Source organism: Nycticebus coucang, chromosome 18 (genome assembly GCF_027406575.1).
Source record: "Nycticebus coucang isolate mNycCou1 chromosome 18, mNycCou1.pri, whole genome shotgun sequence".
NCBI lineage: Eukaryota > Metazoa > Chordata > Mammalia > Primates > Lorisidae > Nycticebus > Nycticebus coucang.
Genome location: NC_069797.1, coordinates 65,036,320 through 65,049,005, shown reverse-complemented (window position 1 = coordinate 65,049,005; position 12,686 = coordinate 65,036,320). Strand labels below are relative to the sequence as shown.

Genomic DNA, 12,686 nt, shown 5'->3' with positions numbered 1-12,686 from the left:
TTATTTATTTTATTTTTTTAATAAATTTTTTTGGGGGGCAGTGCCTGTGGCTCAGTCGGTAAGGTGCCAGCCCCATATACCGAGGGTGGCGGGTTCAAACCCGGCCCTGGCTGAACTGCAACAAAAAAATAGCCGGGCGTTGTGGCGGGTGTCTGTAGTCCCAGCTACTCAGGAGGCTGAGGCAGGAGAATCGCTTAAGCCCAGGAGTTGGAGGTTGCTGTGAGCTGTGTGATGCCATGGCACTCTACCCAGGGCCATAAAGTGAAACTGTCTCTACAAAAAAAAAAAAATAATAATAATAATAATAATTTTTTTTTGAAAGTGTTTCTTTGACTTTGCATGTCTTCAATAATTAGTTTGAAATTTTTCTAGGCAATTTTCCTATTCATTTATTTTACCCATTTTTACCTCAGGATATTCAAATTATTGTCAGTATTATTTATGAGCTCTTTATGTACTAAGGACATATAGAAGTTTCATAGTGAATTTTTTAGCAACTGTCATTTTAAACTTCTTTTATTTTTTGTAGGGCATAGCCTTCATGACCTAATTTTTTTTTTTAGAAACAGGGTCTTTATCGCCGTTGGTAGAGTGCTGTGGCGTCACAGCTCACAGCAGCCTCCAGCTCTTGGGCTTAAGTGATTCTCTTGCCTCAGCCTCCCAAGTAGCTGGGACTACAGGCACCCGCTACAACACCTGGCTATTTTTTTGTTGCAGTTTGGCCAGGCCGGGTTCGAACCCCCTACCCTCAGTATATGAGGCTGGCACCCTACTCACTGAGCCACAGGCACCACTCATGACCTAAGTTTTTTAGCATTTTTAAGATTCAGCTCTCTCAGGGCGGCGCCTGTGGCTCAAGGAGTAGGGCGCTGGTCCCATATGCCAGAGGTGGCGGGTTCAAACTCAGCCCCGGCCAAAAAAAAAAAGATTCAGCTCTCTCTCTTTTTTCTTTTTCTTTTCTTTTCTTTTCTTTTTTGTTTTTTTTAATTGAGACAGAGTCTCAGTATATCACCCTTGGTAGAGTGCTGTGGCATCACAGCTCACAGCAACCTCAAACTCTTGGGCTTAAACTGTTCTCTTGCCTGAGCCTCCCAAGTAGCTGGGACTACAGATGCCCGCCACAGTGCCCAGCTATTTTTTTGTTGTAGTTGTCATTGTTTGGCAAGCCCGGGCCAAGTTCGAACGCACCAGCCATGGTGTATGTATGCGGCTGGCGCTCTACATGCTGAGCTATAGGTGCTGAGCCTAGATTCAGCTCTCTTAATCATTATAAATCCAGCCTTTGGTATCATATTTAAGTCTTTTTCCCTACTCCAAGACATAAATAATCAACTGTTTGTTCTCATAGTAATTTTTTTTTAAAGAGATAATCATTTAATTAAGTTGGAACTTGTAAAATGTCCAAGTGCTACTCACATACTTCATTGAAATTAGTCAAGCAGGTTCAGTGCCTGTAGCACAGTGGTTATGGCGCCAGCCGCATCCACCAAGGCTGGTGGGTTCAAGCCCGGCCCGGGCCAGCTAAACAACAATTGACAACTGCAACAACAACAACAAAAAAATAGCCGGACATTGTGGTGGGCACCTGTAGTCCCAACTATTTGGGAAGGCTAAGGCAAGAGAATCACTTAAGCCCGAGATTTGGAGGTTGCTGAGCTGTGATGCCACAGCACTCTACCAAAGGCTACATAATGAAACTCTGTCTCAAAAAAAAAAAAAAATTAGTCAAGCAGCCAAGTACCCAGAACTTAAGTCTGAAACAATAGGGCCCTGCTGGGATATGTTAAGCAGTCATGCTTTCCTGTAGTGCTGTACAGGAAGGCATCAAGAATCTACACAGAATAGATGTGCCCAAGTCTTGCTTGTAATTTCATCAAGCACTTTGTAGTTCTTATCATTGATACAGTTTTTTTTCTATATATACATAAACTGGAGCTATCAAAGACGTGTGTGTGTGTTAAAATATATGAGGGCTATTCAGAAAGTATCCAGCTATGTATTATGAAAAAGCCATGCATGGCTTGATACTTTTTGGACAACCATCATATAGGACTGTGTGCACTGGCTCATGCCTGTAATCCTAGCACTGTGAGAAGCTGAGGTGGTAGGATCACTAGAGGCCAGGAGTTGGAGATCTGCCTGAGCAACATAATAAGACCATGTCTCTACAAAAAATTAAAAACTTAGGCAGGCCAGGCACAGTGGCTCACACCTATAATCCCAGCACTTTGGGAGGCTAAGGCGGGTGGATTGTCTGAGCTCAGGAGTTCAAGACCAGCCTGAGCTAGAGTGAGACTTCGCCTCTAAAAATAGCCAGGCATTGTGGTGGGTACCTATAGTCCCAGCTACTTGGGAGGCTGAGGCAAGAGAATTGCTTGAGCCCAGGAGTCTGACATTGCTGTGAGCTATGAGAACAAAGTGAAACTGTCTCAAAAAAAAAAAAAAATTAGGCAGGCATAGTAGCATGTGCCTATTGTCCCAGCTTCTCAGGAGCCTGAGGCAAGAGGATGACTTGAGCCTGGGAGTTTGAGGTTGCAGTGAATTATGACAGTGCCTGGGCTTGACAACTACAACCAAAAAAACAAAAAATAGCCAGGCATTGTGGCAGGCGCCTGTAGTCCCAGCTACTTGGGAGGCTGAGGCAAGAGAATCACTTAAGCCCAGGAGTTGGAGGTTGCCGTGAGCTGTGATGCCACAGCACTCTACCCAGGGCAACAGCTCGAGGCTCTGTCTCAAAAAAATAAAAATAATAATAGAATTATGGCAATGCCACTGTACTCTAGCCCAGGCAACAGAGCAAGTCTCTGTCTCAAAAAATTACATAGGCCGGCATGGTGGCTCACGCCTGTAGTCCCAGCGCTGCGGGAGGCCGAGGCGGGTGGATTGCCTGAGCTCAGAGGTTTGAGACCAGTATGAGCAGCAGTGAGCCAGAGTAAGACCCCGTCTCTACTAAGATCAAAAACAGCCAGACATTGTGGTGGGCGCCTGTAATCCCAGTTACTGGGGAGGCAACGGGACAGAGCATTGCCAGAGGAGGTATTTTTTTTTATTTTTTATTATTATTTTTTTTTTTTTTTTTTTTTTTTTGTAGAGACAGAGTCTCACTGTACCGCCCTCGGGTAGAGTGCCGTGGCATCACACGGCTCACAGCAACCTCTAACTCTTGGGCTTACACGATTCTCTTGCCTCAGCCTCCCGAGCAGCTGGGACTACAGGCGCCCGCCACAACGCCCGGCTATTTTTTTGTTGCAGTTTGGCCGGGGCTGGGTTTGAACCCGCCACCCTCGGCATATGGGGCCAGCGCCCTACTCACTGAGCCACAGGCGCCGCCCGCCAGAGGAGGTATTGAAAAAAAGAAGAAAGAAAATGAACAACAACAAAAAAAAAGTACTTCAAACGAAGAAGAATGACATATATAGGCTCAGCACCTGTGGCTCAAGCGGCTGAGGTGCCAGCCACATACACCTGAGCTGGCGGGTTCAAATCCAGCCCGGCCCGCCAAACAACAATGATGGCTGCAACAAAAAAATAGCCGAGCATTGTGGCAGGCGCCTGTAGTCCCAGCTACTTGGGAGGCAGAGGCAGGAGAATCGCTTGAGCCCAGGAGTTGGAGATTGCTGTGAGCTATGATGCCACAGCACTCTACCTAGGGCGACAGCTTGAGGCTCTTGTCTCAAAAAAAAAAAAAAAAAATTACATATACAGTAGAATCTCTGTAAGTTGACCACCCAAGGTACTATAACAAACTGGTCAACATACAGAGGTAGTCAACATAAGGAACTTATATTGAGTACATGTGGTACATGTCTGATCTATGAAAATTAGGTCAACTTAAGGAGGTGGTCAACTGTAGAGTTTCTACTATATATACATGAGATTATAAAACAAGGTTGGCTGTGTTGACTCATGCCTATAATCCTAGCATTTTGAGAAGCCAAGGTGGGAGGTTTACTTGAGGCCAGGAGTTCAGGACAAGCCTCAACACCATAGCCAGATCTTGTCTCTACCAAAAACATATAAATTAGCCAGGTATAGTGGCACACCCCTGTAGTCTAAAGATCACTTAGCTCAGGAGTTTGAGGTTGCAATCAACTGTGGTGATCCCACTGCACTCTAGCCTGGGTAACAAAGCGAATGCCTATCTCTAAAGAAATAAAAATAGAAAAATAAAGGCGGTGCCTGTGGCTCAAGTAGGGCACCGGTCCCATATGCCTGAGATGGCGGGTTCAAACCCAGCCCCGGCCAAAAAAAAAAACAGGGCGGCGCCTGTGGCTCAGTGAGTAGGGCGCCGGCCCCATATTTTGAGGGTGGCGGGTTCAAACCCAGCCCCAGCCAAACTGCAACAAAAAAATAGCCGGGCATTGTGGCGGGCGCCTGTAGTCCCAGCTGCTCGGGAGGCTGAGGCAAGAGAATCGCGTAAGCCCAGGAGTTAGAGGTTGCTGTGAGCCGTGTGACGCCACGGCACTCTACCCCAGGGCGGTACAGTGAGACTCTGTCTCTACAAAAAAAAAAAAAAAAATGAATAAGGGTATGCTCGGTGCCTGTAGCTCAAGTGGCTACATTTAACCCAGGCCTGCTAAACAACAATGACAACTACAACCAAATAACAGCTGAGCATTGCAGCAGGCGCCTGTAGTCCCAGTTACTTGGGAGACTGAGGCAAGATAATCACTAAACCCAGGAGTTGGAGGTTGCTGTGAGCTGTGATGCCAACAGCACTCTACCCAGGGTGACAGCTTGAGGCTGTCTCAAAAAAAAAAAAAAAGGAAAAGAAAAATGAATAAGGATACCAAAATGATGCTATTAGTCTAACACAAGAATCATCAAATGACTAGTACAAAGATTTTGTTGTTGAATCTGGATTTTTACCTTTTCTTTGACATACACTAACACTAAATTGTTTACATGTGAAAATTTATTATACTTAGATATGCATAAATCTCGTTGGTGAGTGAAGAGCTAGCTATTCAGTGCAATTAAATGAAAGTAATAGAACCTTAACAGCAACCAGGATTTGATTCGGAACCTCAATCAAAAACAAAATTGGAAAGCTCTCCTATGGTCTTTACAAATTATAAAATAGTTTGCAGTGGTAGATCAGCGTGGTTTCAGGACTGTGGGGCCAGTAGACCTATGTCCTTATTAATCACAACTTTGGGAAACATTGACTTTGGAAGAACTTTAATGTTTTGTAAATGTTTTATATTTTGTTTTTAAGACCTTGCCACCATGGAAGAAAGAGTACAAAGACGATACTATGAAAAGCTGACAGAATTTGTGGCAGATATGACCAAAATATTTGATAACTGTCGTTACTACAATCCAAGTGACTCCCCTTTTTACCAGTGTGCGGAAGTTCTTGAATCATTCTTTGTACAGAAGTTGAAAGGATTCAAAGCTAGCAGGTGAGCCTGTGAATTCAGTGTCCTGAATCAGTTCAGCTCTTCAGACTCTTTATACTGTCCTAAGGAATTAGCCAATGCAGTTTATGGTAAATTTGAACCTTAAAATCAAAAATCTTAAAAGTTAAGATTCCAACATTATACTGTATTGCCAAGGACAAATGGATAGACAAGATAATAGGAAATTGCTGGGGGGTTGATATACTTAAAATTAGTCTTTTTTTTTTTTTTTTTTTAAGTTAAAAACACATTTATCTTGGCCAGGCGAGGTGGCTCACACCTGCAATCCTAGCACTGTGGGAGACTAAGGTGGGTCGATTGCTTGAGCTCAGGAGTTTGAGACTGTCCTGAGCGAGAGCAAGACCCTATCTCTAAAATGAATAGCCAGACATTGTGGCGGGTGCCTATAGTCCCAACTAGTTGGGAGGCTGAGGCAAAAGGATCACTTGAGCCTAGGAGTTTCGGGCATTCTACTGAAGGCAACAAAGAGAGACTCTGTCCCCCACCCCCCTCCCCACAAAAGGCATTTATCAGATGCTTATAGATTGCAAAATGCTATCTTAAAAAGCCACAGGGTATGTATAAAGGAAATAAGAGCTCTTGGTCTCATTGAACTATAGGGAAATAGAAAGATGAAAATAACTGTTCTATGAAGCAAAGGTTAGACAGTAAAACAGGATATTTAAATACTTTCCCCTTGATTTATATTTGCTATATGTTTAAAATCATAAATTGTTACATTTTTCTAGATATTTTATTCTCTGAGCAAAGTTGGCCTTTAAGTTCATAGGCCATTTCTCTGAACCTCTAGTAACATAAAAGCATTGACCAACTTTGCAGGACATTCAGTTACTGTGACCTTCATGCGCTCTGCTTCTGAACTTCAACCCATCCTCAGGCCTGATTTTCTTCTTTTCAACAGAGGCCTGATTTCCTTTCCCATGGTGACTGCCACCATTCCACATCCCTTGAGATTCATTACTCATCATCCCCCTTCCAGTGGCCCATAAGGTTGATCATCCCTAGATACTGAGGTTGAGTAGACCTGGGCTGGGTCAGGGACTGGGCATCCATGTGTTAGCTAATGGACTCCGAAAGGACCTCCATTCCAAAGTGTGAAAATTAGCACTCTACCTAGTAATTTCCCTCTCAGGAAAATACAGACGGTGTTTTGTCTCTTCTTCTCCTGTAGCAAGGTAAATGGTTACCAGCAACTATTTTAGAGCCAGTTCACATAAACTAAATGAAGGACAAACCTACCTACAGTACCTTCTCAGCAAAGGAATCAGATACTATAGTCAAGGAAGGGAGAGAGGCAGGCAGACCAAGAAACTTTACAAAATCTCTAAAATGTAGCCATTTTTTTCATTATCCTCTGTCTCTTAACTCATTACCTATAAAACTTGAGGAAGAAAACTTAATGTGACAAAGTGGTCTCGAAAATAATAACATAATAATAAAGGAATAAGAAGATATAAGTTCATAGTACTGAAGAGAATGTAATAGAAACTAGTTAGCTAATAAGATTCAGCAATCTCCCAAATAAATTCTGGAATATTGGGCTGGACCCAGTGGTTCACACCCTGTAATCCTAGCACTCTGGGAGGCCAACGCGGGTAGATGGCCTAAGCTCATGAGTTTGAGGCCAGCTTGAGCAAGAGCGAGACCTTGTCTCTAAAAATAGCTGGGTGTTGTTGGGCAGTGCCTTTGGCTCCAAGGAGTAGGGCGCCAGCCCCATATACCAGAGGTGGTGGGTTCAAACCTGCCTCAACCAAAAACTGCAAAAAAAAAAATAGTTGGGCGTTGGCTCAGCGCATGTAGCTCAGCGGCTAAGGCCCCAGCCACGTACATCAGAGCTGGCGGGTTCGAATTCAGCATAGGCCTGCCAAACAACAATGACAACTACAACCAAAAAATAGCCAGGCATTGTGGCGAGTGCCTGCAGTCCCAGCTACTTGGGAGGCTGAGGCAAGAGAATTGTTTGAGCCCAAGAGTTTGAGGTTGCTGTGAGACAAAGTAAGACTCTGTCTCAAAAATAAAAAAGCTCCTAAAGAAGATAAAACAGACTGCATATAAAATAAGAAGAATTTGACTGGTATTGGGATTTTCTACTACAACATTTAATGCTAGATTATGGAGGTATAAATCCAAAAGTTTAATGAAAAATTAGAATTCTGCATCCAGCCAAACAATTAAGTGTAGAGGCAGAATAAATACATTTTCAGGCAGTCATGTAAGCCCCCAGAAAGTGTGTCCTTTCTTAGCAGTATGTGTGCTAGCAAAAATACGGAAGCTAATAACAAGATCTTAGGTTCAGGAAATAAAAGGTTCACAAAAGCAATGAGAATTACTCTGACTCCCAGTGACATTTGTACAGCAGGCCTGCATAGCAGGCAGTCCAAATGGCAGGAGAGAGTGGACCACTCCCAAAAGGGAAATGTCTAGAGAAAGGAAACAATTCACACATTAGATCATTTGCTTAAGACAGAAAAATATAAGGCTGTGATGTAAGGGATAAAAATGCAAGGCAATTAGAAACTCTGTACAAAAACAGGAAGTTGTATAAGAATACCAACTTAACAAAATACTAAGTGATGCCAATAAAAATATTTATATGGTCATAGTAGTATAAATACTACTTTGATTTTAGAAGTGATCTATAGACAAAACAGAACATTATAGAATTTTTTTTTTTTTTTTTTTTTGAGACAGAGTCTTACTTCTTGGTAGAGTGCCTTCGCGTCACAGCTCATAGCAACCGCAAATTCTTGGGCTCAAGCAATTCTCTTGCCTCAGCCTCCGAAGTAGCTGGGTCTACAGGGACCTGCCACAACATCTGGCTATTTTTAGAGACAGGGTCTCACTCTGGCTCAGGCTGGTCTCCAACCTGTGAGCTCAGGCAATCTACCCACCTCAGCCTCCCAAGTGCTGGGATTACAGGCATGAGCCACAGTGCCCAGCCCAGAACATTATAGATTTTCATTAAAGGGAAATAAAACTCAAAGGGGGAGAAAGATGGTTAAGTGAGTGTAGTTCTCATTTCTCATAGCAGGGTTTAAACAAAATTAAGTTGGCCAGGCACAAAGGCTCACGCCTATAATCCCAACATTCTAGAAGGCCAAAATGGGTGGATTGCTTGAGCTCAGGAATTCAAGACCAGCCTGAATAAGACCGAGACCCTGTTTCTATTAAAACTAAAATAACTAGCCGGGTGTAGTGGGGGACACAATAGTCCCAGCGACTCAGGAGGCTGAGGCAAGAGGATTGCTCAAGCCCAAGAGTTTGAGGTTGCTGTGAGCTGTGACACCACAGTACTCTACCCAGGGCAACAGAGTGAGACTCGAGACTGTCTCAAAAAAAAAAAAAACTATAATGTTCTGTTTTGTGTTTGAAATCTTAACTACCCAAAGAACTGAAAAGTCAAAGTGATTGGTCCTAAGGAGCCTGGACTTGAGGTTGAGTAATGGTGGGACAGAGGAGCACAACTCTCATTATGGCCCCTCTGTGCCTTTTGATTTGTATGTCCTGCAATAATTTCTATAATTGCTTTTTAAAATTGGGAAGGCCTTTGGCAGTAACTTCAGGTAGAAGCCAGGCTGCCAGGCTTGCAGGCAGAAGCTGGAGCATGAGTGGTAGCAGCTGCTGGTGGAGGCGAGGAAAAGGCCTGGTGGAGCCTGTGGCAGAACAAAGGAACTTGGGGGAAGGAAAGGAGGAGGCATAGGTTGGGTCTGGGCAGCAAAGGGGCCACTTAGGCTATCTTGTCACCTGGTTATTTATGTAGTTTTTTATATGCTCAAGTTTACATAATTTTCATTAAGGAACATGGGAGCTAAATTGAGAAGTTTCTCAGTTCTGCTTAAATAAATAGTTGGCAGTGTCAAGAGTTGTGTGATGGCACATCACTGTTGTCTTCGTAGGGAATTTGTCTTGATTTCTGTATTTAAGGCTTAATGAAACATGTAAGTCACCAGCCATGGAACTTGGTTTATTTATGGATTTCCAGTGTTTCTTTTGCCATATTTCCCCATTTTTAATTTATGATCTTCAGCATTGTCTGCTCATTATTTTCATTACTGTACTTTGTTATAATTCATCATTTATACCATCCATATTCTTTCTTTTCTTACAGATTGTGATATCTTTAGTCTGAATTTTTTACTGGAATCAGAACTGGATGTTGGGGTCACTCTTTGTTTTATTGTACCACGTGATTACCTAATTCAAAATTGCCCCCAAAAAGTTCAGATTAGTTAATATAATTTTTTAATGTTAAAAAAAGATGTATAGTGGTAAACCATTTATTCTAGCAGCCATGTTGAACAATGTATTTAAAAATTGTAAACTCTTGGAATACTGTATTTATCTGCTATTGCAATATAAAGTATTTTTACTTAGTCCTGGTAACTGTAATTTGGTTTACTAACAGAAATTGTGAATAAAACTGTGAAACTAGAAGGGAGACTTTCTGGACTTTAATAGAAAAATGTGATTTTAATATTGCTACTTCTCCTCTTTTAACATAATTTTTTCCCTTCATATTCCCCAGATCATTGTAAATAAACATGTGCGCGCGCACACACACGCACATACCCCTTTTACCACAATGGTAATGCTTCTGTAAATGTCTCTATTTGTCCTGTTGGCTGAAAATGTTGTAATCTTTATTAGACAAATATATATATTTTTTTAAATATTGGCTTTTTCCAGTGAGTTATCATGTGTAGTGTACAGTAAAACGTTTTAATATTATAGGTTAAAAATTTCTTAATTGTTTCCTTATATTTGCTTGCCAAGGGTGAATGAAAGAACATGGCTGCTTCTCCCAGACTGACTGGCCTTGGCATCCACATAAAGCATCATTGTTTTCAAAAAGGAAGGGTGCTTAATTGTTCCCTTTTCTCTATATTCTGTAGGTCTCATAACAACAAACTGCAGTCTACAGCTTCTTAAAGTTCAGCGTGTTACCCTAACATAAAACACAGCAAGAATCTGGTTGTCTGAACTATTTTAAATTAAGAAGCCAGATGTTTTTAGTCAGGCTATCCTGACAAGACCTAAACTTCGTTTTTATTGGTCATAACAGTCCAATTATATTCTTGGCCAATTTTGTCCAACGGACAAGAGAAAAGCAAAGTCAACGACACCATTATCTTGTCAAGATCAAATGGTTTTATTATTGTGGCAGAAGCGGGAAAACTTTGTTTATTGAAAAAAAAAAAAGAAAAAGAAAGCAAGAAAAAAAGATACTATGGGGTCAAGTGTAACTCCATGGAAATGCCACGTCTGCTCTTCAGTGAAGAAGCTGGTTTAGAGTCTCACAGAAAACTTTGACTGTATTTATTTATTGTTGCAAAAAAGACGCTTTTTTATTGCTGCCCTCATTTGTCAGCTAATTATTTTTTCTTATAAAATCCAGCCCCGGTTACACGTAATCCATCCTGTATCTTATCATGATTCCTGTAGGTAAAAGTACAAGACGACCTCTAGATGTCTTTTCTTTCTATGAAAGGAGCTGCTATGTACACATGTGCACACACACAACTGGGAATCAACAATGAGTTTATTGTTCATGGTAGATAAAAATTAAGCTTGCATAAAGGTTGGGCTAAGTGGTCCTGGACTACAGACTCTGTTGCCTTGAATATAACAAGTACAATTTGTCAATTACTCTGCACCAGGCTAAAACGAGTAAAATCTATTTGAAGGTATCTTGTTTGTAAACATTTGTCAGATTCTAATTTTTCCTTTTTGTATTAAAATTCAACTATGGATGTATATGAAACAAAATAAATGGAGATAATTTTTTCTCCCACAGATGGAGGTGTCTTTGTGCGCTGATGATTATCTGTTAGCTTTTCTGGGGGAGGGGGGCCGCAGGGCTGCAGAGGAATCTAAGGGTACCTGGGTTTCTCCAGGACAGCAGAGACCCTCAGTTTTATAATTCCCAGTCATTCCCATAATTCATTGTCGTCACACCAGAGAAAAATCTTCAGGGGTGCTAATCCTGTTGCATCAGTTGATCGTACTAAGGAAAAAGATAGTGACAAAATCACATTGCTCTCACCTGCACCTACACGTGTGTGACCAGGCAAATCACCAGTTACAGACAACTACTATTATTTTATGAAGGGCATTTTTTAGATGACCTCATCCTCTTTGTATTTTTTTGTTTGTTGGTTGGGTTTGTTTGTTCCGTCCATATAAGGCAAAGTAGTTTAAACAAGTAGGGAAAAAATGGAAATAACAGGGAAACTGTATTTTGCATGTTTTTCCTTTCAGTGTTCTTACACATTGTATTACTGCATTGTAATAATAGCTTCTATAAAATCTGCCGTAGTTCAATTACGCAGCTTTGCAAAAATTTTACTAGATTTTGCACTAATTCGTATCAGCTTTGTCCTACCAAGTTCTGGAATTTATCTGATTATTTGTTTTTTAAGTTTCCTTCTGTTCAGTGTCGCCCTGCTATGCAAAACCTTTCCCAGACCTTAGTTTCTTAAAAGAAAGATGTTGCTACAGTTCCTGATTCTTTCTTATTACAGGCTCAGGTGTACAGGTTATTCTGGGCTGATTTTATCTGAGGAAGCCCACTCATTTTTGTACATAAAGATGGCACTTAAACCTATGCTTACAAACTAAAGAGACTAATTCCTCAACATGAAAACATAGAAACAAAGTTTTTGCTTAAAATACTAAGATGGAAGTAGTTAAATATAGGCTATTTTGTCCTTTTAAAAAAATGTTACATATTGTATGCACTGTGCCGATGCAAGAATTTTACATTTTAATGAATTATAACATTCTGCATCTCATCATATCACAGTATTTCTGTACTACTTATTCATATATATAAAAGTATATATGGGCTTAATCATTTAAAACTTGTTGCAGCAAGAACTTTCCTATCTGTAGGCAATAGATTGCTATGTTTTTAACAAATTGTGGCAAATTCTAAACAGCACTTCTTTTGTACGTAATAGGACATTTCATCCTAGAAAAATAAAGTAATGTTTTTGACATTGGATTTGGTGCAGTTTCTAATGAAACAATGGTTGGTTGGTTGATTGATACATTTTCTGTAACTGTTGGCATTGCCAAATTGTCCCCCCAAAATGGTAAACTTTATGGATATCCTGAGACCAGGAAGATGTTAATTTCATATGTGTATTTAATGGTATAAAGGATTTCACAGTTTCTATCACCATATAAATACATAGACATTTTATAAGTTTTATCAACTACAGAGCTTTAGTCTTTCAGAAGTAATTTTTGAAAAACATACAT

At 40.9% G+C, this 12,686-nt stretch overlaps 1 protein-coding gene across 6 annotated transcripts in view; it reads left to right on the top strand.

Moving 5' to 3' along the window:
* BPTF (bromodomain PHD finger transcription factor) overlaps nt 1-12,424 on the top strand; it is a 147,588-nt gene extending 135,164 nt beyond the window's left edge. For all 6 annotated transcript variants that reach the window (XM_053570806.1, XM_053570807.1, XM_053570805.1 and 3 more), the window contains 2 exons: nt 5,219-5,405; nt 10,316-12,424. In XM_053570806.1, the coding sequence (XP_053426781.1) occupies nt 5,219-5,405; nt 10,316-10,352 (224 nt within the window). In that variant the 3' untranslated portion in view covers nt 10,353-12,424. The remainder of the gene's footprint in view (nt 1-5,218; nt 5,406-10,315) is intronic.
* Nucleotides 12,425-12,686: the final 262 nt, after the last annotated feature.